This window comes from Halichoerus grypus, chromosome 1 (assembly GCF_964656455.1).
Source record: "Halichoerus grypus chromosome 1, mHalGry1.hap1.1, whole genome shotgun sequence".
Classification (NCBI taxonomy): Eukaryota; Metazoa; Chordata; class Mammalia; order Carnivora; family Phocidae; genus Halichoerus; species Halichoerus grypus.
In genome coordinates this window covers 67,752,184-67,779,383 of record NC_135712.1, presented here as the reverse complement: position 1 = coordinate 67,779,383, position 27,200 = coordinate 67,752,184, and the positions used below count along the sequence as shown (strand labels likewise).

Below are 27,200 nucleotides of genomic sequence, written 5' to 3'. Positions count from 1 at the left end.
CCAGCCTGAGAACTGCATGGGGAAACCCCAGCTGGCTTTAGCACCCTCCCTCCTCTGGCATGTTGGAGACACCCAGCCTTCGCTCCCTCCTCATTCTGCTTCTCTCTGACCTCTCGCCTCAGTGCTAGTCAAGGGTGGAAGGAACACTAGAAATCTATAACCGTTTGCCAGGCCTTTGGCTTCAGCCAGAGGAGACAGATTGTGTTGGTGGAAATAATTAGAAACCAGCTGCAAACTTGAATTTCAAATCAGGGCCCATGGGAGCTGACACATCAGGTTGGCCTGTGCCTCATTTTCCTGTGCTGTGTCACAAGGGAGAGGATTTGCAAGAGAAGCGTCCCCAGGCCTCTCAGTAAGGGAAGCTTGAGCGAAGCACGCACATGCTAGAGCCAGATGGGCGACGGCCCTGCCCCGGGCCCCGGGAGGTCCAGCAGGGGCTGTGGACGGCTTGTGGCTGGAGAGTCTTCACACTCTGCCTTGGTTCTTGTCAGCGCTCCTTATCTCCTCAGCCCCTCCTGTCGGCAGGCCTTCCTGCTGCCCGGCTCCTTGGAAGACACTGCTCCAGCCCAATGCCTGAGGCTCTCGCATGGAAAGGCAGGACTCCCACAAAGGGGTCCTCCTCATTCTGTCCCCTCACATCAGTCTCTCCTCCAGTCAGCCTGATGTCGGCCCAACCACAGAGTTATTTTCCCAGGAGAAATGGGCCAGGGGATGCTGGCATCTCCCCGAAACTGTGAGCTCTGCTCATCCTTCGTGTACATCTGTGTTCTTAGAAACTTAGTCCTTAGGCCTGTCCCTTCAGATCATTGCCACACTCCAGCTCCCTGCAGAAAGCAGAGGGGATAGCGTGTGCTTTAGACAGACTCAGAAAGAAGGGATGGGACATGCCAGTCTGGAGCTAGAGAAGCTGTTCAGAGCCCCTCTGGGGCAGGGGGTGGTCAGCAGCATCATGAGGCTCACTTCTTTTCTGGGCCTTCTTTTCCAGAGGTTTCCTGGGTTTCTTTGAAGAGCAGGAGAGGAGGGGCAGGCGGACTCATGGCACAGAGTGGTGGCCTTTCCTTTACTCCTTCTCCCTCTCCTTTCTGGAGCTTCCTTCATCCCTGTGTCACTAAGTAACTAAAGGTTGACTGGGCTGGGGTGGGGGGCGGGGGAAGAATAAAGTAGTGGAAAGAAAAGGAATATGTTCCATTTACTTTATGAGTGAATGATACTCCCCCAACACTCTGCCCATTAATTTTGCTGTTAATATTTGCCACTCTAAGGGATTCAGTGAGGTAAGTCACGTGCTCACTAAATAGCCGCTATTACCAGTTCTCTCTTTTTCTCCTTCTTTTTCCTGGGGTTTCCCCTCAGTGTTTTCAGCCCCAGTTTCTCTCTGGACGGACTTCATCGAATCAGAGGCTCAACTTGGGAGCTGGCCAGAGGCTGCAAAGCTGGAATAATCGCGTAGTGCCCGTGCTCAGCACTGGCCCCGTCTCTGTCCTCATGGCAGGTGCTGGTGTCTTGCAGGTGTGCCTTGGTGACAGGTGTGTCTACCTGATTTGGCCGCCCAGCCTGTGAAGCCCTGCGTGGTGGGCTGGGAACAGAAGTTTCTTTCCTCCTCTCTTGGTGTCCTGCATCATGTTCCTGCTCTGGGCTTGGCTCCCTCTGCTGAACCTTTCCCGCCTGCCCAGGTGTCCCATGGAGGGCTGGCGGCAGTCCTAGAGACACAGGTGCGCTAGGGCAGGAAGTGTCCAGAGAGGCCCGTCAGGCCACACAGAGAGAGGACCATAGGGAGAGAAGGGCAGTGACTTTCTTAAGATCGCACGGCCGGTCAGGGTGCAGCCACAGTGAGTCCCAGTTGCTGACTGTCTCTCTGATGCCATTTTACCCGCCGTGATGCCTCCCAGTTTCTCCTGTGGCCCCCTCCGTGGCCAAGGCTGCTTCTATCCTCTGAGCTTCTGAAAGAGAGCTTAAAACAACGATGTTAACCACAGCAGCTGCCTCGGATTGAGCTCTTACTCTCTGCCAGAGACTGGGCTGGGCTGCTTTTCATACACATTGCCGACCCTCGTGGCAACCTCGTAGGCAGCGGGGTAGTAGCAGGAGCCCCGTTTGACAGATAAGTAAACTAAGACTTTCAGAGGTTTTCACTTGCCTCAGGCCACCCGGTTTAGCGGTGGAGAATGCAACATCTGACTGTCGAGCAGTCTGTTCCCCTCCATGGGGCATCCTGGGGTTGGGAACCGTGAGCACGGTTCCTGTTCCCCCAGGTGATTTTCTGGGCCCCCATGGACCGAGGGTGGTGGGGGCTACCCCTACATGAGTATCCCAGTGCTCATCTTGTGGGGTTTAAAAAACTCAGCTCAGTTCATATGACTTAACAGAATGGAGGGAGGAGGCATGGTGTTTGAGAAGGCGATGGTTGGATCAACACACTGGTGACCCCGGATTTACTTCTGTAGCAATAATACCTGATAACAAAATGAATGAACATTAGGACTGTTGGCTAATTGTGATAGAAGTGTGCCTTTTGCGAATTTAGTTATAATCAGGGTTTCTGGTTCTGGCTTTGATTTTTTTTTTTTTTTTTTGCATGTGACTTCTATTGCAAAAAGCTTCTCTCAGCCTGTTCTCATTAAATCCCAAATTAAGCAAGAATCCCAACAGGAAGAGAGCAGCTCCAGGAGACCAGGCCTCGCTCGTTCACACTGTGTGTGCGGTTGGGTGTGTTTATTTGATTTGATCTGTGTGTGTGTGTGTGTCCTCTTTTAAGAAAATTTAAAAATAACTTTCTGCCAAAGATGTGGGCACTCGGAGTAGTGTTGCTGAGCTCGCATCCTCCTCCTGCCCGTGGTTTGCTGCTCTGCTGATGTGGCCGGGCTGATGTGGGCAGCTCATCTGCCTGCAGAAATTCAGACCCTCCATTAATGTGCTTTTCTAGAGGAAAGGCCCAGGAAGGCCAGGGGACAGCCACCTGCCTGGTGGCTCAGGGAAGAACTCAGCTGTGGGGGACAGAGTGGGCTGCCTTTGAGTGCTTTCACTTGGGAAACCAGGGACCTGGATCCAAGTCGCTTGGAAATGCCAGCAGGAAACTCAGAGTCTATCCAAGGCTCATAGCGCCCATTTCACACACTGGAAGACTGAGAAGCAGAGTAGAAAGGGTCACATGCCTGGTTTAAAGCCAGACTGGCACCAGTGTGTCTGGGCCAAACACCTATAGGCTCCAGAGGGGTAGATTTTTTATTGGAGTGACCTGTTCTCCCGCTTCTTTCCCTACATCCTCTCTCTAATGTTCTCAGGATTCCCTATACAATAAAGTTAAGTGGTGTCCTAGTTTGGAAGAGATTTTGTTTTTTAATACTTTTTTAGCCCAACTTTCTATTCATTCATGTATCCCACAAGTATTTGTTGAGAACTTGTCATGTGCTCATTAGTATTGTAGGCATTGGGGATATAGTAGTTAGTGGAACACGTGGGATCTGTGACCTGGTGGAGTTTGTGTTCCAGTGGGGGGGAGACAGGTGTTAATCATAGAACCACACAACTATGTGGCTGTCAACTCTGAGCCTTGGGACAAAGAGGACATAAGGGATTTGATGCGTGCTGCTAACATGGGACTAGCCTAATCTCTGTGGGACCAGAGGTCTGTGTGCAATGTTTCCAATCAGCCATTTTGTACTTCGGTAGTTGTGTTTGTACTTGGGTAGTTGTGTTGTGTTGTGTTGTTTTAGATTTATTTACTTACTTGAGAGAGAGAGAAAGTGCAGGGAGGAAGGGGCAGAGGGAGAGAGAGTCTCAAGCAGACTCCGAGCTGAGCGCAGAGCCTGACGTGGGGCTCCTCAGATCATGACCTGAGCCAAAACCAAGAGTCAGATGCTCAACCAGCCATGCCACCCAGGCACTCCTGTTTTTGCTCCCGAGCCTAAGTATTCAATTTAAAAATTGTTCTTTTAAGTTTCCTCTCAAGCTCTGGTCCATTTTGCTGATCTTTCAGGGCTGTATTTAACATGCTAGCTGGGTTTAGCATGTTAGCTGTTCCTACTTGCTTAGTCTAACCCACAGGTTTGATAGACATGCCTCCCATGTTTTTGTCCACGTCATTGTCCTTAGCTCTGTCCAACTCAAAATGACTCTCCAGTCCTGTTGCCACCACCAGAGACCTCCATCTAAGAAGACTTAGATCTGAATTTACCTCCATTCCTCAGTGGTGAACAGCATTGTTTTTCGGATTTCTTTCTTCCTTTATTAGCCATAAAATATTCAAATATCTACCATGTCTTCCAGAGGTCTGGAGTTTATATTCAGTCTTGGCCAAGGACTTAAGTGACTTAAAGGTGTTCTCTTCATCAGTGTCTGTTTTAGCTTCAAATCTCTCAGGTGCATGTTTGTCCAACCATTCTCTTTGGAAGAAAAGATGGGACCAAATTAGATATTGATTCACCCTCCTCCTCACCCATTCCTCAAAGCCACACTCCACTACTCCTATAAAACCACTTTTCCCTTTCTAGTTGTGCATTTTTAGGAGGACAGACATGAGAGCAGATGGTATTGGGGAGAACGGGGGATGGGTTAAAGCAACAGTTCTCAAAGTGTGCCCCCAGGGGATCCTTGGGAACCCCGAGACTCTTTCAGGGGCCCAGAGGTCCAAATCATCTTTGTAATCAGATGGCATTTGCCTTTTTCACCCTCCTTCTCTCTCAAGTGGAGTTTTCCAGCAGCTGCAAATACAGTGATATCATAGTAGACTGAATGTGGAAGCAGATTTGAAAATCTAGCTGTCTTCTATTAGCCAGACATTAGAGAAATTTGCAAAAATGAACAATTCTTCTCATTAAACTTTGTTTTGGAAAATATATTTTTTCTTTTAGAAGTGTTATTTATGTTAACATATAATGGGCTTATTATTGATGTTTTTGAATGAATTATTGGTTTTAATTTTGAATACAGTAAATATTGTTAGCAATAACTCACAAACAAAAGCTCTTTGGAATCCTCACTAATTTCTAGGAGCATAAAGGGGCTCTGCGACCAAAAATTTGAGAACTGCTGAGCTAGAGGGTAAGGGGTCCCCCAGGTGTTAGAAGGGGTTAGAAGAATACCAGTTACTCAAGGATCAGACAGGGCCCAATGGAAAAGCTTAAAGCCATGTCATTCCTGATTCAGACATCTGCAGTTTGTCCCATGGCATGAGTTGCATAGCATGAGAGATCCCTTTGGAACTATGGAAATCCTTCTCTCTCCCGGGGAAGGACTGGGCTGGGCATCACCTTGCTACCATGTTTTAGAGGTATGCACCAAGGACCCTTCCTGAAGCTCCCCAGGGGTCAGAAGGAGCCCTGCTGGGTCCTGTGTGCGACATGAACGCTTGGAGCCTGGTTCAGATCTCAGCCTAGATTCCTTAAGACAATTGCAGCACAGGAGTTCCCCATCTGTCTGTTCTCTGGGTTTCCCCTCACTCCAGGGATCATAAGCAGGGCTTCTTTAGCTTAAGGAGGAAAGAGCTGGGTCTCAGGAGGCACATATCCCATGAGCCCTGTGTGGTAATCCCATGCCAGATGTGCCAAGGGGTAAGTGACGTTCCAGGCCAGATGTGGAGCTGGGGGTGTGCCCAGTCCCTCCAAGGGTTCAGCTCTCTGCTTGACAACGTCCTCCCTTTGCTCCACACTGAGATTGGAATCGGCAGCTCTGAACAAGTAAAAACCTGTGAGCTTCCACTCCTGGTCTCCCCGGGACTCCATTGAGAGCTTCTACAGCTGGCAGCCCGGGGTTTCAAAGGTCACCCCAGCTGGGCGGATTAGAACAACAGATCTCCCTGACTGAGTGAAGTTGGCTGCCTGGCAGAAGGCAAGTTGCAACATCTGCGAGCAGAGTCAGGCAGACGCCCCTTAACTTTTCAGTCTAGCCCTGGGCTCCACAGCGTCCCTGGCTCTCCTTCACTGTCTTCTTCCTCAGACGGACGTTGGACAGAATTCTCTGCCGTCCAGTGGTAAAGCGTGGCTGCCCACGCGTCCCGACTCATGGGAGAGCTGCCGGGGGAAGAGGCCACGGTAAGGCATGTCGGTTCTCGGGTATGTGGCTCTGCCCCACGGTTTGCTCTTGTGGGTCACAGCAAAGTCCACCTGGCACAGCCCGCAGCCAAGGAGCAGCTCACTCTGGTATTAGGAGCGATTAGGGAATTGGTCAGGATCTGAGTGCGCGTCAGAGAGAAGATTAACGCGCGGAGAGTGGAGCTGTCATTGCCTGGGGCCCTCGCACCTGGGTGGTTTGCTGTCTCCCCTGCGGGCCAGGAAGGGGGGGTGGGGAGGTGGGGGTGGGTTCATGGCTGGCTGCCAGGCTGCCAGCGTAGAGCCCGCTGGGAGCCCGGCCCTAGAGGGAAGATGTGGTATTTCCAGGATGCCTTGCTGCCGGGTTAGGTGCTTAAAGACCACGATCATTTTGTTTTTGTTTTTTTATTTTTTATTTTTTTTTAAAGATTTTATTTATTTATTTGACAGAGACACAGCGAGAGAGGGAACATAAGCAGGGAAAGTGGGAGAGGGAGAAGCAGGCTCCCCGCTGAGCAGGGACCCTGGGATGATGACGTGAGCCAAAGGCAGATGCTTAACCAACTAAGCCACCCAGGCATCCCACCATGATCATTTTAAATGTATGCGCTTGGGGCGCCTGGGTGGCTCAGTCATTAAGCCGCTGCCTTCGGCTCGGGTCATAATCCCAGAGTCCTGGGATCGAGCCCCACATCGGGCTCCCTGCTCAGCGGGAAGCCTGCTTCTCCCTCTCCCACTCCCCCTGCTTGTGTTCCTGCTCTCGCTGTCTCTGTCAAATAAATAAATAAAATCTTAAAAAAAAAAAAAATAAATGTATGCACTTTGGGTAGGGAAGAGGACAGCTGGTTTCCCTAAACTTCTTCTGCCATATAACTTCATCCCTAATTTTTAACATTTCTTCTGAGTCTTTTTGCCTCAGAGTTCACTCTCTTTTGGCCATAGTTGAAAATGTTCCTTTCTGGGTTCAAGAAACAATTTCAAGTGTTTTTGATCAAATTAAAGTCAAGTTAACTTAGAGCTGCTTTGGATGATTAACTAATTATGTTACTTGTGAAAACCTTATTTGGAGGTGAGCTTTGGCCGGAGCATTGTGTGTGTGAGGGGCTGTCTCCCTCTCTCTTTGACCCCCTCCTTCATTTTTTTTTCCTCCTCTTACTTCTCTGTCCTTTGATCTGCATTTAACTGGTATTGAACGAACCCCGAGCTGGGTGTGTTTCAAGCCAGCAAGCACTGCTTTGCCAGTAGAGAGATTATGGCAGAAGTTAGCCCGCCCCTCTGGTGTTCTCCACTGGAATGTGGTCATCAGGCTGGACTAGAGATTAGAAGGGAATAAGGACGGTTTGGTTTGCTTTATTGTTATTATTATTATTTGAAAGATTTTATTTTTAATCTCTACGCCCAATGTGGGGGTTTGAACTCACCCCCCTGAGATCAAGAGTCGCACACTGCACTTACTGAGCCAGCCGGGCACCCCTGATTTATTATTATTTTTTGATAGAACATCCCAATTATGTCAGTAACCATTACTTGTCAATGTGGATGGATTCTGTTTATGCTGCTGATGGCAGTGGGCGGGGCGGTGGGCTGAGCGAAGCTATTTGTGTGTCTGGCCAGCCTGGGACTGGGCTCTGGTCCTGCTCACCTGATAGTTAAGTAACTACCCCCCACAACCACCTTGTGGGGGACTGGATGTCTCCTGGCGATACTGACTTGCCTGTTCCTTTTCTAACCATGAAGCCAGACCTCCCCTAGGGATAGATGACTTCTGTTTTCTGTGTTCTTGAAGCCAAGCACTTTCCCTTTGATGATAGCATCCGGGACCTTCTAAACCGGAGATTTAGACAGACCTCAGAAGATCTTGGATCAGGGCGATATGCAGGAGGGTCCTGAGCCTGATGTCACCACTCCTAGTTTTCAGCTCCCCAGAAAGCAGAGGGGGAAGAGTCTCGTGTCTTTCAAAGCCAGGCCTGAGAGCAGAAGGGGAGGCACATTCGCTGTCCCCCGTCCTCTGTGGAGCTCCCAGGCTTCTGTCTAGTTTATCTCCCTTGCCTGGGGACAGTAGGAAATGCCTTGTCTGGGTCATGGGGTGCTCTAGGAGGCCTGCAGGGTAGGACTGAGGTCAGACTTGGTTTTGGTTTCTACTTCTTAGCTCTGTGACCTTGGACAAAGGTTATTTCTGAGCTTCGGTGTCATCATTTGTGAGAGGGGCATAGTCAGAGCCGCCTGGCAGGACTGTGGGGACTGCCCCATTCAGCCGTGCTGCTGGAACAGACACGACAGTGCTGAGGGAGGCTGCTGTGGGCCTCAGGCCTGCCTTCCCTGCCTCACGGAGTTCTGCCATCTGCTTCCTACCGCTGGTCACAGTAATCCCGCTCAGATGCCCTTGCCCTGAAGGTGACCGGGCCGGACTGGGCTCCTTGCTGTCCTCGATGAAGAGGGCCTGTGTCCTGCAGCGGGGGGAGACCGGCTTCTCTTTGGGAACTGGATGATGACAGTATTGATCGGCTACTACTGATTGAACCCCTTTCGCGCTGCGCTGTGTGTTTTGTGTGTGCTCTCACTCGTATCCTTCCTGCAGCCTTCTGAGGCTGATGTTATCACGCCCATTTTACAGAAAAGGAAACTGAGGCCAAGAGACTTGAAGTACCTTGTAGCTCATGGCTGGAAAGTAGCAGTGCCCCTGGGTTTGTGGCAGGGTCTGAGCCTCATGCTTCCTGCCCCCACCCTGAGCCCCCCCCGGCTGAGGGTATCTGTGCCATTGGAGGAGGGCAGAGGGAGCAGTGTTCCCTCTAGGGTGTGGTCCGGGGGGCTTCTGCAGGATTTGAGAACCCCATTCCTCCCCCACCACCACGTTACCACACTTGCCACACACACGTAATTGTTCACTGCTCTGTCTCAAACACCTAACTTGGCACATGGTCGATGTTCAAGAAATCTATTTTAATTAAGTGAATGAATATATCCTGATTTTTGCCATTAAAATATCACGATGACTTTAAAATGGTTGTGCAGACACAATGATCGAAATATGGCAAGATGTTAATTGTTGGAGTTAGGCGATGGGTGTTTGAGGTGCTCATTTTATCATTCTTTCTACTTTTCTGTATGTTTGAAATTTCCCATAATAAAACTTACTTTGAGTTTAAAATTTCTGTATCATTCAATTCCTATCATGATTTTCTTTGTAAACATACACCGCATAGCCACCTGATACTCCACTGTGTTCTACCAGTTCTCTGGGTAGACACTTAACTGGGTCTTTCTTTCTGTTTCTACTTCACAGGATTATTTTTCTATTTCTTCTGCTATAAATAATGTGATTAGCATCCTTAGATATAAATTTTGTGCTGCATCTCTTATTCTTTCCCAATAATACATTGCTAGGGGCACCTGGGTGGCTCAGTCAGTTGAGCGTCTGCCTTGGGCTCAGGTCGTGGTCCCGGCGTCCTGGGATCGAGTCCCACATAGGGCTCCTTGCTCAGCAGGGAGCCTGCTTCTCCCTCTGCTTCTGCTGCCTCCCCTGCTCATTCTCACTCTCTCTCTCAAATAAATTAAAAAAAAAAATACATTGCTGAATGTAGGATTTCTGGGAGGAGAGATGGACTTTTTTTTTTTTCCAGAATCTCTTTGCCAAATTGCTTTCTGGAGAGATCGCACCAATTGATGTGCCCCTCCCCCTGAGGTGAGTGGGCCACCATCCCACAGTCTTACTGGCATTTTATGTTATCTTTTTAAATGTCAGTGTGGTCAGTTTTTTTAAAAAGATAAGTTCTTACTTTGTACTCTTGGATTCTCACCGAGGCCAGGCAGTGTCCCTTTGTTTAGTGGCCATTTGTTTGTCTTCAGTGAACTGCACAAGTCATAGCCTCTTTCCATTGATCTGTGAGGCTGTTTCCTTCTTAGTTGTAAAGTATTCCAGCCCTTTGTTTTTGCTGCAAACCCTTTATCCCATCCATCTTTCTATGTTATGGATGGTATGTTTTGACATGCAGAAAACCTGAATTTCACATGTATATGCTAGTGGCTCTGTCGCTATCTACCCCAACCTCAGAGCCCCTTGCCACCAGCCAGCTCTGACTGCTTACAGGGGGCAAGAAGGCCACTGGTTAGGAATAGGAGCTCTGGTGCCAGACGCCTGGGTCCAAGTGCCAGTTCTGGCCCCTACTAAATGCCATGACCTTGGGCAAATTTCTTAATCTTGCTGTGCCTCCGTTTCTAATCCATAAAATGGGGATGATGATAGTAACTGTCTCCTAGTGTTTACATGAGGAGCAAATGAGCTGTTATTTAAAAGTGCTTAGAATAGTTCCTGGGGGATAGTAAGTGCTACAGAAGTTTTGCTTATATTGTTATCTACTGCTGTGAACCTGTGAGTCATATCATTTGGAAAAGATTTTGTTTGCATAGCTAATACCTTATCAGCAAAAGAGAAAGCTGGGTTTGTCAGGCAGGGGATGTGCCCTGTTATAAAGGAACCCAGGTCTTTGTTACTTTAACGTGAGCTTCAAAAGGCATATCCCTATTTTATTTTTATTAGATGTTATAAATTTAAATAAACTAATTACATGCCGCTGACACCACTCTTCCATGGCAAGTAAGACATGGTCCCCGATCTTGAGCTGGTCCAGCCTGTTGAGGCTCCCACCTGGACTTGGAACTTGCAGCAGGGAGACTTAGGATGCACTCCAGCTGGTGTGTGGGTGTCCACTGACTGCTTGAGGTCTGACCACCAGGCTTCTCTCAGCTGCTGCCTGTTTTCCCAGCCTTGTCCTCCAGTCTTTCCTATGGATTTGAGGAGCTCCTCCTTCCCCATCTTTCCAACAAATCCCTTCTCTGTTTATGAGAGCCAGAGTCTATTCTGCTGCTTACCACCAAGAACTCAGATATGCCCCTGTTACTAATTCCACTTCTGGAATCAATCCTAAGGAAGTCCCTGTGTCCCAGCTAACCTGCCAGCCCCCATCGACATCCTGTCTAGTCCCAACTGGGCCCTGTGCCAGGAGCAAGGAGCTTGAGGTATTCTTGCCAGTGATGCCATCATTTTGCTTTGTCTCTTTGGGCTAGTGACTTACCCTCTCGAGGCTCCCATTGCAAATGGAGGAAATAGCCTGAATAATCTTAGAACGCTCCCTTCTCTGACATTCTGTGACCTGCAAGGCTTTCCACCATCTAGTCCCTAGAAATGAGATGTCCTCCCTAGACGCGCTTCCTTTCCTCCATTCACTCGCCCACCCTCACCTCTCCTCACCTCAGCCAGGATCCTTGCTGTTTTAACCCCAAACTCTTTCCTTCCTGGGCAGATGAATCCTGTTTTTCTTTAGCGCGCGAGCTCTCATGGTTCACGCAAAAGCAGCTTTTACTTTCTACCATGAGTGCCTGACTTACTTTTTGATCCTGAAAAGCCAATGACTATTAAATACTGGTTTTAGATGTCAGCTGTAAAAATGCTGAGATCAGCGGGTCCCTCTGTTCTTGCCCCAGCTGCGCCTTTCCTAGAAGTTCTCCATAGGGTTTGGGGGAGGTGGGCCTGTGGCCCTGGTGCTGGTGTCTGGGGCGGGATGGGCCCCACCCCGGCAGCCTTGCCTGTGGAGGACACAGGGCCCCTCATTCTCAGAGAGGAGCTCCAGGCCGACCTGACCTAACGGGGCACCCACTCCCGACAGAACCCACAGCACAGGGGCCCCACCCGCACACGGGGAATGCTGGCCATGCACAGGGATGAGGGGCTGCACTTCTCTCATCTGACCTGGTCTTCCTTCCTGTTTGCAGACCATGGGGGATGTGAAGCTGGCCGCCTCAACCCAGGTTTCTAAAACCTCCGTCAGTGTGGATCACCCGAGAGTCGGTTCCATGTCCCTGACCGAGGCCCCTGCTTTCATTGTGCCCCCTCGGAACCTCTGCATCAGAGAAGGAGCCACCGCCAAGTTTGAAGGGAGGGTAAGAAGCGTGGCTGGAGGGGAGGCCGGAGAGGAGATGGGGCAGGGTCGTCACTGCTTCGGCAGCCCTTTCCCCAGCAGGCTGGATCGCGTGGAAGCCTGGTTTTCTTTGGACCCACACATGAAGTGAATATCTATCAGTTTACCCGAGTTGTTTGGTTTATGGTTGACTTTGGTCTGTGGGTTGGAGAACTCGGGGGTGGGAAGGGGCACGGAGACATTTTGCTGTTAACATAGGCCATGTTCTGGGTACGTGCTACCTAATTGTGGAAGATGACCCGGGCTGGTGGCAGGAACCATACAGCTTGGGTCGAAATATGTGCCCTCAAATCTGGACAGTTGAGAACAGACTGTAATTTTTCTTTCACCTTCTCCCTCAAAGGAGCGTTTCATTAACCAGCCCTCTCATGTATCCACTTGGTGCATCCAGAGCACTGCAGTGGGAGATGGGACCCCTTATCAGTTCAGTTACCTTTTGCTAATGAATACTGGTCTCTTGCTCTTACTGGGCCTCCATTTCTTCTTCTGCAAATTGGGCATGGTAACCCCTTGTCCACCTTGTCCTAGAAAGGAGAAGAAGACGACGAGGACATTGAAGAACAGCCGTAAGAACACCGAGGTTATGCCCAAGTGGAGACTTGTAGCGAGCTGCTGGTTCAGGCCATCAGGAAGTCCCATCATCAGCTTGACATGGAGATGCACGTGGACGTCAGGGACATTTGCGAGTATTATTTGTCCCGGGTTAATCATGGGGGATCTACCCCAGGAAACACTTTAGAGGCTAGAAGGCTTTGATCTGAGCAGAAGACAGCTGAGGAGATGAGAAATTCATAGGTGGCGTTACGAATCTACAATTTAAGAGCAGGCCCCTGCACGCTTGTAGGAGGAAGGGGTCAAGCGCATCCCTCATCCCAGATGACACCAGGCCTTGCCTTTGTTTAAGCGCCCGGTTTGGCCTTGTGCAGGATGGCCCTCGCCATCTGGAGAGTGCGCGGGCTGCACTGTGATGCGTGCTCCACGCGGTCCTGTAGTTAAGGCCGTTGGCTGGTGGATCTGACCTAACAGCCCTTGTTGTAAGGAGGAAGGTCGTGGGGAATGTTGCGATGCTGCCGAGGGGTCTGTTTTCTTCTTTCTGGGCCCTGCCAGAATGAGGGCTCTTTTCTGTTGCCCTGAATATGGTCCCCACATCCCCACAGCTGGCGGGAAAGAAGCAGTGGAAGAATCCCTGGGGATTTACGCTGTGGAAAGGAGTGACCTACTGTTACATGCTGCAGTGTGGATGCACACTGAGAAGGCTCTGCTAAGGGAGAGAAGCCAGGCACAAAAGGCCACACTCTGAATGCCTCCGTGGGTATGAGATGTCCAGAGTAGGCAAAGCTATCGTAGATTGGTGATTGCGGGGGCCGGGGAGGAAGAGTATGGACTGACTGCTAATGGGGGGAGGGTTCCTCCTGGGGACGATGGAGATGTTCTGGAATGAGATGGCGATGGTGGCTGGACCACTCTGTGAAGGTGTCATAAAACACTGACTTTATACTTAAAAGATAAAATATAAAAAATGAACTTGAGAAAATGGCCTAGCAAAACTGATCTCATCTCCAGTACCTTCACTCCTGCCCTACTGCTTCAGAGAGATGAACTCCTTCTCAAATTCTGGCAGACATGGAGAGGAAGAGAGGACTTAGACTCCTCTGTAGCATGGTGGTGCTTCTGCTTCCTTTGCTGCCTTTGGAGGTCACCAAGGGACCATGCCCTTGAGTTATTTGCTTTGGAACCTTGTAGAATGAGCCCTGGCCCAGGCATCAGCACACTGAGCTCTTTGTAGCTCGGCCGTCCTGTTGGCTTCACACCTTCTATGGACCTGGGTTTCCTTATCTGAGAAGAAACAACTCACGGTTTCTGTATTTCTGGCCTCCAGGAATGTGAAAAGAAAATGAATTGAGGAAGAAAATGGTAAAACCACTTCCTAAAGTTAAAAAGTATAGAAATACGGTAGTTTTTTAATGAGGTAAAATTCACACAACATAAATTGAACCATCATAAAGTAAACAATTCAATGGATTGAAAGCATTCACAATGTGGACTGCAGCGTTCTTAAAGTACAGCATTCGCTGAGAATTTTATTTTGCTTATATTGATGAAAGTTGACTTTCTATATTGCATGTGGTTTATATGTCAAAATGAATGCATTCCTTAGAAGTCAGCCTGCAGAGCTACTTTACCCCTTCCAACCTGCCTGGAATTAATGCAGAACAACACCCTGGCAGCATGCTGGTGGAAGATAGTTCCAGAGAGATCTTAGATGGAGCGTCTGGCTCCATCCGAGAGCTTGCAAATGGAAATGCAGAGGGAGAGGCTGTCCTCAAAAATGCTCTTAAACTAGCATGCTGCAAGTGTGTATGGTCACCATACCAAAGGGCACAGAGGGCTGTTTTGCATTAGGGAAGAGCCACTTCAGAAGATTCCAGAATGAGGATGCTGGTTGTTTTTGCTACCAGAGATGCAGTCGAACAGGGAGTGTTCCTGACCTGATGCCCTCAGAGAAGGGAGAAGTAAGGTGGTGTCAACCTGGAGGGATGTGGGCTTTGAGCAGGAGTTGCTAGTTATAAAAGACTGAGCTCCAAACAGGGTTACCCACTGAGTGTAGCCAGTGGTTCTCTGCCTCCAGTGCATGTTACCCTTCACTGCTGCAGCCACTTGACCCTGCAGACCTCTCCCTCCAGGTGCTGGGGTCCATCCTGTTCCAGATGCTTATTCTGCACCAAACCAGTCCTTGTGTCTGTCACAGTGACATCAGGATCTCAGCTCTTCATTAACTGGGCTCTTGCAGAATCTCTTTTGAATGAGTGACTTTTTAAAATTAAGCCTTCAAGCTACTGCTTAGGCCCAGGCTGGTGGCCATTGCAGTAGGCATGAACCCTTCTCTTCTTTGTGGCAGCCCCCAGGAGCTCCATCTACTCCCCTCTGTAAAGTTGCCACCACCAGCTCAAGTCCTAACGCCTGGTGTGGAGGGTCCTGGGATGTGCCAGCTTCTTCTGAATAGGGCACAAGGACCCTCCCATCACTGCAGAGAAAAACAGTGGCTACCAGGATGTGAGAAAGTTATAAAGGTTTGCTTCCTGCTGCCTTCTGAAGCCGGTAATTAGAAGTTGGTTCAAATTTGACTTTTTGTTTTTATTCCTTCAAGGGATAAAATTGTTGCTGCCCTGCCCTCATTTCCCTATTATACCTATATTTATAGGCTAAGGATTTAATGAGCCCTTTCCTCCAATAAAGCCCCTCTTTCTATGAAGAAAGATGACATTGGGTGACATTAAGGTGGGACCACAGATAACCCTTGTGGCTCATGTCTTATTCTGAGAAGCTCCAAACGACGAGTTGTTCAGCTCTGTACATCTCAGTACCTCACATCCATTAGGGCTTTTCCACTTTAAGGCAGACCCTTTGGACAGCCAACACATAACCCATTACCAATTCCCTTTGCCCTTGACCTTTTCTACTCTAGAAGCCATTGTAGAGTCTTTCTTTCCAGCTAGAGGTGGCTCAGTGACACATTTTGGCTGAAGTTGGCTATGGAATTTCTGGGACAGCTCCTGCTTTTCTGATTAAAAAAAAAAAAAATCACTGGTGCTCTCATGTTCCACCCCTCCCCTGCTTCCTGCCTCGAATGCAGGTAATGATGTCTGGTGCTCAGTAGCCATATTAAAACCATGAGGCAACAGACCAGAACATTGAGGATTGGCTGGGTGGGCGTGGGCTGGGGGTACAGCAGCGGAGGGGGCATAATGACCAGCAGCCAAGAGACAAAAAAGCCTAGGGCGTAAACGCTTCTCTAGATAGGATCTTTGGTTGTGGTTATTCACACAGGAAATTTTACAAAAACGTATTCCTAACTGGTAAACTCCCAATGAGATGCTTGTGGAGTTATTATCTCTTTGACTGATAGGAATAAATAGGGAAGAAGACACAGCACAGAGAAGAATGAAAAACTTTCAGATCAGACAGAGAAAGATAAATACTATATGATCTCTCTTATATGTGGAATCTTAATAAAAGAAAAAGAAAAAGAAAAAGAGACAACCAAACTCATAGATACAGAGAATCAGATTGGTGATTGCCAGAGGTGGGGGTGGGGTGTGGGCAAAATGGATAAAGGCAGAAAGGTACAAACTTCCAGTTATAAAATAAATAAGTCACGGAGATGTCATGTACAGCATGGGGACTATAGTTAATACTGTGTTGTATATTTAAAAGTTGCTAAGAGAGTTGATCTTAAGAGTTCTATCACAAGAAAAAAATTTATAACTGTGTTGTGATGGATGTTAGATTTAATGTGGTGATCATCTCACAATATATACATATATAGAATCATTTTGTTATATACCTGAACCTAACATAATGTCATAGGTCAGTTATATTGCAATAAAAAAAAAAGAAAAAACCCTCTTTGAGACCCTTACCAAATCGACCAATAGTGATGGGAGTACCTTACTCTGAGTTGAAGGTGGCCCGGCAGTTAAAGCGTTCTAGAATTCATTCCTCCCTAGCTCTGGCCATCTGGCCTGAACGGACAGGGTCTAGGATCTATGAGAGGAAGTCAACCATGTGGGGTTAGGAGGTGAGTTAATATCATGTAACTGTTAATGACATTTTCTATAAAGTCATTATAGAAAACCACTATTCAATCAGCGTCTATTGATTAAGCCAAAGCTGCCTACCTTTGAAAAATTTTCTTGGCTCTGTCAACTGGAGATTATATGTTTAAGAACTCATAAAACTTTGGATCTGTATCTCATCAGTACTACCTCTAGACCCAGGCAACCTGCGCCCACATTCTGGAAACCTCTGTTCCTTCATCTGGCTAGACCCTCACCTCACAGCAGGGGCTCTGTCTGCCTAAGGGTTGTGGCGGCTGGAGCCACACCATCCCCCATGTTCTGAGCACCTGGGATCCCAGAGTTGTCTGCCAAATGGCCCTGAACCCACTCTAACGCCTGTGTGGGCCTCTTCCCATGAGAAAGCCTGCTAGGCCTGAACGGGGTGGTCAGGGGGCAGCTGTTGGCTTGGGGGAACAAGACAGTGGACGTAACTCAGATGTAGGGCTCTGTTGTCTGCCCGCAGGCATGGGGGACCCCCACAGTGCAGGATGCCTTGAGGGTGAGAAGAGTAGTACGCCGGACTGTGCCACCGCGGGTCAGCATCACTGGGCCCAGGTGCTGGGGCCCCTTTGGTAGGTAGCCGGGGCCACAGCAGTGCCTGGGGCGGACAGAAACTCCTCCGCTGTTCTTTTGCCCATAAAGATGGCTAAAGCGCCGATAGGCTGCTTCCCCTGACACAGAGTCAATTGTGAAAGGAGCAAGATGGTGGGGAAATATATTGAAATGACTGGAGATTTCTTCCCCTCTGCCCTGGAATTCATTCTTATCAGAAAAAGCAAACATGGTGATAGGCCCTGGCTGTGCTGTGAATCAAATGAGCTGATGCTTTAGTGTCTTTTGAGAAGTCCAGCCCAAATGAGGCTTCCCTCCAGCCCAAGGGGCTCAGTGATCACTGAAGTGGGCTTCACAGCGAAGGGCCAGCCCTACCTCCTCAAGGCATGTTTCTGTTGAAGTCGTGGAGGGTGGAGGAAGGGAATGGAGAAGACCTGACCCATGAGAGCATGAGTAATTCCTCAATTTCCACTTCAGCCAACAGTAGTATCCCTCCCACACCGACTTCTTCCCAGTTCACTTATAACTCAGAAGTGCTCCGCCACTTTGAGAAATTCAGAGGAAGTGTCTGCTTCCTTCTGTGCTTTCTGTCTTCAGGAGTCTTGATGTAGTTCTGGAGAAAAATGCGTGTATGTAAAACAGTAGGATATGACAGTGTATAATTAGAGGCTTGAAATAGTTCAACAAATTGCTTGTACTATAGGAATTTAGAGGAGATTAAGACAGGGTTTGTGGTGGCTTGGAAACCTGTTTCCTGCTTCCTGACTTCTGTCCTTGCAGTTTGTCCTTCCTGCACTGCAGGTCTGACTGGGCCTCCCCCTTCTTAATGTCCCCGAGCCTTGCACGGAGTTCTTCAGCACTGCCTCTGAGGCCTTTGCCATCAGCTCCTAGCTGTCCAGCCCTGTCCCACTCTCCTGCCTTCCTCCTCCTAACGTAGCCAGCCCTAGCCCCCGCTCACCCAGCCCGCAGTCCATAAAACAGGAATTTTGTTCTGGTTTCACTTTTGAGAAGAAAGGGTAAATAAGAAAGCTATTTTATCTTTCCTATCTGGTGTTAGGAATGGGGGCAGAGTGGGATAGGAAGTAGCATTTGTTGGTGCCCTATGGGGTCAGGCATGTAATCGTAGTCATTTCATCTTTGTGGTAAGGTAGACTTCTCCCCATTTTTTTTATAGAGGAAGAACTGGGGGCTCAGAATGATTACAGAACTTGTTAAGGTTATGTCAGTAAGTGATGGAGGCAGTACTTTTGGGTCCAAATCTTGTATTTCTCACACTGTATGATGCCTTCCCTGTCACAGGTCTCATCTGGTTTCTGGAACTCAGTGACTGTTTCTTATTCATCATTGTGCCCCAGGAGTAGCGTGATGCTGGCCACCTGATGGGTGCTCAGTACATGTTGGGTGCTCCCAAGAACCAAGTTGGTAGGGTCTAAGACTCCAGACCTCCTGCCAGTCAATTCATACGGACTTGATCTTTGGCTTCTTATTGGCTCTTATCGCCCCTTATCCCATCCAGTCTCTGTCTAGCCCTTCCAGCGCCCTCACTGCTTACCTACACCCCTGCATCCCTGCTCCCTTTCCTTCCTCAGGCTGTGCCTTTATCAAGAATTTCTCCTCTCCATCTCATCCAGCATAGGGTCCAAATTCAATTCTGCCTCCTTCAGGCTACTCATCAAGGATGCTTTCTTTTTAAAGCATTTTATTAGAGTACAGAAGAGCCATGGTCATAGGATGTGGAGTATTCCCAATAATCACATAAGATCACTTGGGAGTAATAACCACAGGAAAGAGTCATCTACTTTGGCCTTTTAAAAATGTATTATTTGTTAATTATCTAAAATAATTTTGTTATAGAGAAAAAAATGATTTAAATGTTAAACTATTTGTAAAACAAAAATTCAAACAACATAAACAAGTTCCTTGCCTTGACCCGTACTTCTGCTTTCCAGAGGTAACCATTGTCAACAATTGGGGGATTCTTCCAGAAATATTCTATGCAAATAGAAACATGTATCTGCATTTGCATACACACACACACACACACACATATACATGTATACATATACACAAATGGGCCCATGTACGTATACTGATCTGCAACTTGGTCTTTTTGCTTCACATCTTTTGGCATTTATTTTTCACATTGGCACATAGATCTCCCTCACAGATCTAAACATGAACTTTCTAACCCTCCATTGCTCCCTTCTCTGGATTCCTATAATACTTACATGTATGACTTAGTTTTACTTTGATCAGTTTACAGTTTTATCAGTTGTTATTGATTGTCTTTTGCTTCCTCAGTGAGAATGAGCTGCCCGAGTTCTAGAGCTGTATCATCCAGTATGATGGCCAGTAGCCACATGTGGCTATTTCAATTTAGGTTAAGATTAATTAAAATGAAATAAAATGTAAGATTCAGTTCCTCAGCCTCACCAGTCCCATTTTAAGTGCTCCGTATCCACATGGAGCTAATAGCTACCAGGTTGGGCCACACAGATTATTGAACATTGCTGTCATTGCAGAAAGTGCTGTTGGATAGGGCTGGTCGAGACCATTCTTCCATTTAACTCAGTTCCCATAAACCAGAGACCCACAGCCAGAAGATACATTAAAAGTAACTGTTCCATTTACAATAGAAATAAGACATTAAATTCTTTTTTAAATATAAAAATAATTTTAATTAAAATGAAGTTTTACAAATTTATTTAACCCCATCTTACTATGTAATTTTTCAGAGATATTTTTGTTGCATTATCTACAAAGACATATATTCAATGTCCCTTTTTCTTTTTTTCCAGCCAACTGATTTTTCTTTTCCTTTTTTGAATTTAAATTTAATTAGTTAACATATAGTGTATTATTAGTTTCAGAGGTAGAGGTCGGTGATTCATCAATCTTACATAATACCCAATGCTCATTACATCATGTGCCCTCCTTAATGTCCATCACCCAGTTACCTCATCCTCCACCCTCTCCCCTCCAGCAACCCTGTTTGTTTCCTATGATTAAGAGTCTCTTATGGTTTGTCTCCCTCTCTGATTTCATCTTGTTTTATTTTTCCCTCCCTTCCCCTATGATCCTCTGTTATGTTTCTTAAATTCCACATACAAGTGAAATCATACGGTATTTGTCTTTCTCTGACTGACTTATTTTGTTTAGCATAATACACTCTAGTTTCATACATGTCATTGCAAATGGCAAGATTTCTTTTTTTGATGGCTGAGTAGTATTCCATTGTGTGTGTGTGTGGGTGTGTGTGTGTGGGTGTGTGTGTGTATCTATGTATATCACATCTTCTTTATCCATTCATCAAGACATTAAATTCTTGAGCATTTACTTAGGGCATAAGATTCATTCAAAGAAAAATGTAATCTCTTGATGAAAGAATCTTTGTCTTCCGTTTTCATTGAAGAATGGTAATCTTGGTATCTAGGCCAACTTGAATGTACTCCCAAAGTTTCCCTAGCTGTCTGTTCCAGGTGGCTCAGAAATTCTCATGGCAAGGAGGCCGGTGGTGGGCTACACCCCGGTGGGTGTTACAGAGTTCCTGTAGTACTCACCAGAAAAGCAGCAGAACAGGAAATGGTAGGACAAGTATTGCTGAAGCTACTACCGTTGTTAGCAGGTGGTCACTTCTGGCTCAGAATGTCAGACTCGACAGACTTGCTGACTTCTCCTCCCTCCAAATATGCCACTGATATGCATATATAGGGTTACAAAGAGAATTAATTCAGAGCTGTACTGAGAACAGGGGAGGGGATGCGAATGGGTGAGCGATTTTCTCAGGATTGCGTGCAAGGCTGTGTCAACCCTGCCTGCCGTCGCATACAAGGGGTGAGGCTTCAGCAGAAGTGAGAGGCTCATACGTGAGGTGAAAGCATGGGGAGATGAGGAGCGGGCTGCAGGACAGAGGTCATGGTGGTTAAAGGATGTTTACTTACTATCCATATGAAGAAAGCTAAAGCTCCTGGTGTGGATATTTGTATTTCAGAAGAATGTCCTTTTACTTTGCCAGCAGTTGAAAGGCTGGCTGTGCTGTCCGTCCAGCTGTTCCATGCCCAGACGTTCTAAGTGAAGCCTGCCAGTAGGTGTGTCTTGCTCGGGTGCGCCGAGCTTGCAGTCGGGTCCCTCATTCGGGGAGACAGGACTACACCCAAGGGGTGGACAACCCACACCAGCTACCTACATTTGGAAACGAGTTCTTCAGTTATAGATTGTGAACAGTTAATTCATGGCCAGCAGATGTTTGAAGAAAATACCTATACAATATAATATTGCTATCAAGAAAATTGTCCTGTTTTTAAAATCAATCCATAGACAAAGCTCAAAAGTGTTAGTTATTGTCACAGAACAGAAAGCAAACTCTGTAAGCTCTGGGAAGCCCAAAGTAAAGGAATGGTGAATGGTGAGGTAGAGGCAGGGAAAGAGAGGAAGAGAAAACTCTAAGGACACTGATGTCCTCATCTTACAGAGTGCAAGGTGAGGAGATACCATCTAAAACAGATGGGTCAAATAACAAGTTTGAGTACATGACTTAAAACTATAATGACAGGGGTCACACATGGTCAGCTGATCGGCCATTTTCGGCACACGGACCTTTTGTGTTTGGCCAGCGGTGTTCTCAAAAAATTTGAGCAAAGATTTGCAGATGGAAAGCCTACACACACACAATTCATTTCTGAATGGCTTTGCACACAAGGTAAGACTTGGCCATGCTTCCACATGGCAGCACTTGGGCAGTGAGAGCCACCGTCTGCATCTAAGGGTGCCTTTGCCAGCTTCCTATGGTCCTCCCCATGTCTAGTCCTATCCCAACACACCACCAAGAGTCTGTTGCCAGTTGTGACCTTGCCTTTTCCCTAGCTATGTTCATATTAATAGTGGGAGAGCAAAAGCTGAGCGGGGAGGGCCTGGTGACACTTCTTGCCCCCACCCATTTCCTGGACTTGTGTGTCCTGCCCAGACTCCATAGGCATTTGAATTTGTGATCTGGCCATCAATGTCCAGTGGAAGATTTAACAATCCACATAGGACTGGCGAGGGGGAGGTGGTGTAAGTCAGCAAAATTCCTCATCCTTCATAGTGGGAACTGCTAAATGCTATCTAAATTCCTAAATCAAGAAATAGACACAGTGTTCTATCTAGAATTACAGATAAGAATGATAAGACTAGAAAGATGACTTCAGCAGTTCTATCTGGAGAGTGATACTGTTGCAGGGAGGGGAAAGAGCAAGGGGAAAGAAACTTTTTGCCCTCAACTTTCACCTTTTATTTTATACACATTCTTATTGCTTGAATTTTTAAACAATAGATGGAAATTACTTCTGCAATTTGTAAAAAGCATAATAAAATTGGCTTGGTTATCTTTTTTTTTTTTTTAAGATTTTATTTGTTTGTCAGAGAGGGAGAGAGAGTGAGCACAAGTAGGGGAGGGCGTAAGGGGGAGAGGGAGGGAGAAGCAGGCTCCCCGCTGAGCAGGGAGCCCAACGCAGGACTCCATCCCAGGACCCCAGGATCGTGACTTAAGCCGAAGGCAGACGTTTAACCAACTGAACCACCCAGGCGTCCCTGGCTTTGTATATCTATCTGAGTTCATGTTCAGATTCCATTTAACAAGTGGTCAAAGATGAATACACAGTTCACCTCAAAAGAAACATAGGTGAAGTCTGGGTGTGGAAAAAGATACAGCTCTGCGTCAAAATACATTACATGGCAATGTGAACAATTAAACAAATGAAAGTTAAAGTGTATGTGTACCTGAAAACCAGCAATGTAAAAGACGCCAAGAGCTCACTGTTGGCCTACAAGGAAACAAATGAAGGTTTCCTTTGCTGGGAGCACCGTTTGGCTCAGCCTTTCTGGGGCTCAGACTGGCAGAATGTAACAGGGACAATGAAACCATTGATACGTTTTGCCAAGAATTCTGCTTTTGACACCGTATTCTAACCTGTAATGGAGAAGGAAAAATTAGTTGGTATTGGTTCAAAGATGTTCCGAGCACTATTTAAACAAAAAAAAGAACGAGTTTGTGCTCAAAAGGAGATGATTAAATAAACATGTCAATATGGCAGATACTGATAATCATATATTTGTCATTTTGGGGAGCTACATCCATCAATGGGCATGTGTGTGAATGATGCAAAGTGGAAAGAGAAATAGAGCAAAGACGCCATGCACAGTCTGATGCCACCACATAGAAGCATCTACATGATCACTACCTAAAACTGGAAGAGTATTTGGAACCATATAAATAGGCATTTTTTTTGTTCTAAGTTCTTTTATTTTAAAATAAAAATACAGTGTATTTTTATTTTAAGAATGTATTTATTTACTTATTTTTAAAGATTTATTTATTTGAGAGAGAGGGAGAGAGAGCATGCACGTGAGCAAGCATGAGCAGGAGGGGCAGAGGGAGAAGGAGACACAATCTTAAACAGGCTCTGTGCAGAGCGCGGAACCCAACAGGGGGCTCGACCTCACAACCCTGAGATCACAACCTGAGCTGCAACCAAGAGTCAGACACTCAATGGACTGTGCCACCCAGGCGCCCCTAAGTATCTGTATTTGTTAAATTTTACAGTGACAGTTTACCTGTCAGGGAGCAAAAAAAGAGGCTGGTGCTATCTGGATGCATCTGTCTCCTTACTAAGGAGGCTTTTAAGCACCTATTATTTTAACATGTTCCCGATTATCTTGACTGTCTGCCTTGAAATGGAAATAAATTCTGTGGCAAAATGAGCAATGAGAGATGGAGAGACCAAATTAGCTCTTCTTACCCTAACTGTATGTTCATGGTGGCCCAAGGGAGGAGGTATGAAGTGCCAGACTTGGCATTCATCAGGGCCGAGTCATGGGAGACATCAGTATGGCCTGGCAGAGACACTGTTTCTGCAGGACCTGAGATGTTCACATTCTTTATAATATGCAGCTTCCTTCTAACTTTAATAAGTAAGATGCTGCTTTCTTAAAAATTGGCTAAAATGAGTTGAACTTTCTCTGTGCCCCAGACACTGGGACTACACAGAAAAATAAAATGTGATCCCCACATCAGCAGTCTTGCAACTAATGGATTATCAATTTTGGTTAGAGAAAATTAGACTTTTTCTCCTCTCTGAAGCCTCTTCCAACTCACTATGTTCTTTTCCATTGCCACGTTCTAGAAGGGTTATATTCTGCACTCTACAATTTAGAATTTAATTAGATGATTAACATAACATGTTTGGAAAGAACACTGGACTTGGGTTCTCATTTCTCTGAAGTTGCCTTAAAACTTTGAACAAACCACTCAACCTCCCTGAGTCTCAGATTCCTTTGTATCAGATCACAAGTTACATGTCCATTAAGGCCCTTTGCAATCTGAAGTTCTATGATTTATATACTGTCGTGTGTGTTCCCTACTTCATATGTCAATTTTTTAAAAACACACCTAAGTCCTAGCTCCTGGTAGGTGCCTAGGAAAGAAAGATTATAGATTTTCTCAATTTTAATCTCTTACATCATTAATGTTCTGAAGTGTGTGAATTTGATTCATTTAACTAATGTTTATGGAGCCTTTTACTCTGAGCCAGGGACTGTATTAGTTTAGAACAGGAAGTGTTCAAGGAGGCTGGATTCTTATTTGTGAGGACTGTAGTATTTCGGATCTACAAATCAGGTTGGGGGTTGGACCAAATAATCTTTTTTTTTTTTTTTTAATAGATTTTTATTTAATTCAGAGAGAGAGAGAGAGAGCACTAACTGGGGAGACAGGCAGAGAGAGAAAGGGAGAAACAGACTCCCTGCTGAGCAGAGAGCCTGATGTGGGGCTGTATCCCAGGACCCTGAGATCACGACCTGAGCCGAAGGCAGACACTTAACCAACTGAGCCACCCAGGCGCCCCTGGACGAAATAATCTTGACAGTTGTTCCCACTTAGCATAATGCCCTCACGGTCCATCCATGTTTTCACAAATGACAGGATTTCCTTCTTTTTTATAGCTGAATAATATTTTCTGATATATGTATACCACATTTTCCTTATCCATTCATCCATCAGTAAGACTTCTTATTTTTCATCATACGCTATGCATTTGTATAGCATGTTATAGTGCACAAAGCCCTCCTGGGGTTGTTAGAGGGTAGAAAGTGCTAGTTACTTCAGCTCCCATTTCTAAGCAGCTGGGAGAAGGTAGGCAGAATTAAATGGAATGAAATGTATGAATGGAGGCCCAGAGAATCCCAGAGCATAGCGCTCTCAGGGAGACCTACACTGGCGAATTGGCCGTCTCTGATCACTTCCCCTGAGTTAAATCAGCCCATGCACTAGTGGGTGGTAGAGCTGAAGAACAGCTCCTCCCCACAGAGCTGGGCTAACCCGCCAGGGCTCCCAGGTGCTCCCCACTCAGTGCCTTTCAGGCTTCATCTACTAAGAGGTTCTTCTCTGAGCATTTCTTGACCCAGAAGCCTTCTGTGGTTTTGAGTCTGGACTCCTTTCCTGACATTCATTGTTCTCCACAGTGCAAGATCAGTCCAGTGCTCTTCCTGACTGCCCTAGGAGCTGGGCCCCACCATTCCTGAGCAGGTCCTGGGCGTTGCCTCTCTGACTTGTCATCTTTCTGCTAGAGTCTGGACCCCAAATCTATAAGAGCGCTATCCAGACTCTACTCCATTTCTTTTTTTTTTAAATTTTTTAAAAAGATTTTATTTATTTGAGAGAGAATGAGAGAGAGAGAGAGAGAACAGTGGGAGAGGGAGAGGCAGACTCCCCGCTGAGCAGAGACTCCAGCTCGGGGCTTGATCCCAGGACCCTGAGATCATGACCTGAGCTGAAGGCAGACACTTAACGGACTGAGCCACCCAGGTGCCTCGACTCTACTCCACTTCTTCCAGGGAGCCCATCCTGCTTCTCCATGCCACTTATGGTCTCCTTCCTTCTGAGTCACCTGAGGCTTTCTTACACTGTGTATCTTTGGCTTTATGTGCTGGTTATTTATGTGCTTGTCACTAGAATGAGAGAGGCCCTTGAGGGTGATTTCTTACTCATTTTTGCATTCTCCACAGCACCTAGGATGGTGCCCTGCCCATGGTAGGTTTTCAGGAAGGCCTGGATAGATTGTAGGATAGATTTAAATACACTGGGCCACTGCAGTCAGCCTGGTGATGCTCAGATGCCATCCTTTGCAAACATCTTCATTTGGCAATTTGCTGGTTGTCGTAGGGAGCTGACTTCTCTTAGGACCAGTGTGACAGTAGGAGGGCTGGGGCTGGCAGTCAGGCGCTGGGTCTTGCTTCTAACTCTCTCTGGCCCCTGGGCTTTCGTTTTCTCATCTATGAATGATCAGGTTAGACCAGATGACTCTCATGCCTCTTCCTGTTGTAAAAATAAAATTTAAATGAGGTTTTAAGGTAGGGACCTAGGGTTTTCATGAGTGTGCCCGGTGCTACATGAAGCTGTGACACTCAGGAAGGCCAACTCCAGTGGCTGGTTAATTCAGTTGAGCAAATGTGAGTTACAGGTAGGACGTCTGGTACACCTGAGATGAAAATATGACAGAGAGGACCAAGAGATTATCCCTATATTCAAGGGATTCACATTCTCACATAGCCGAGGCTGCAAATACACCCCTCCACACCCACCCCACGAGCCCTTGAACACTGGCCTGCTGTCTGGGAAGGTGGGAAGTGAGTTCTCATGTTGCATGTCACACCTGAGGGCTCCTTCACATTGGATCTCTGTCTCCCGCTGCTGCTCAAGAGCACTGTTAACGGAAAGGGGGGGGGCACAGTGACAAGGAATGGACACCTGTGTCCCAACAGAGCTGTCTGAGTGGTGGTGAGGAGGAAACCGGCCCCTCGTGTTCTCTCATCTGCTGGCATAGTGAGTCCCTGAGCAACTCCTGAGAGATGCAGGTCCCTCCCTCTCAGAAGATTCTAGCAGGGTGTAGGGCAGGCCAGAGACAGTGGGAGCGGGGGATGGGGCGGTGGGGAGGGTGGGGTGGCTATCGAATGCTGTGTTTGAGATGGCAGGCACAGGCTTGGGAGGCAGGGTT

The 27,200-nt window shown here is 47.0% G+C and overlaps 1 protein-coding gene across 5 annotated transcripts in view; it reads left to right on the top strand.

Moving 5' to 3' along the window:
- MYLK (myosin light chain kinase) overlaps positions 1–27,200 on the top strand; it is a 260,972-nt gene that overhangs the window by 80,355 nt on the left and 153,417 nt on the right. For 2 of the 5 annotated variants that reach the window (XM_078066767.1, XM_078066762.1), the window contains exons 1-2: positions 5,909–6,029; positions 11,796–11,963. The exons of 1 other annotated variant lie outside the window; for it this stretch is intronic. In XM_078066767.1, the coding sequence (XP_077922893.1) occupies positions 6,000–6,029; positions 11,796–11,963 (198 nt within the window). In that variant the 5' untranslated portion in view covers positions 5,909–5,999. Of the gene's footprint in view, positions 1–5,908; positions 6,030–11,795; positions 11,964–27,200 lie in introns of those variants that run through there. 2 more of the 5 variants (XM_078066769.1, XM_078066774.1) reach the window with 1 other exon arrangement.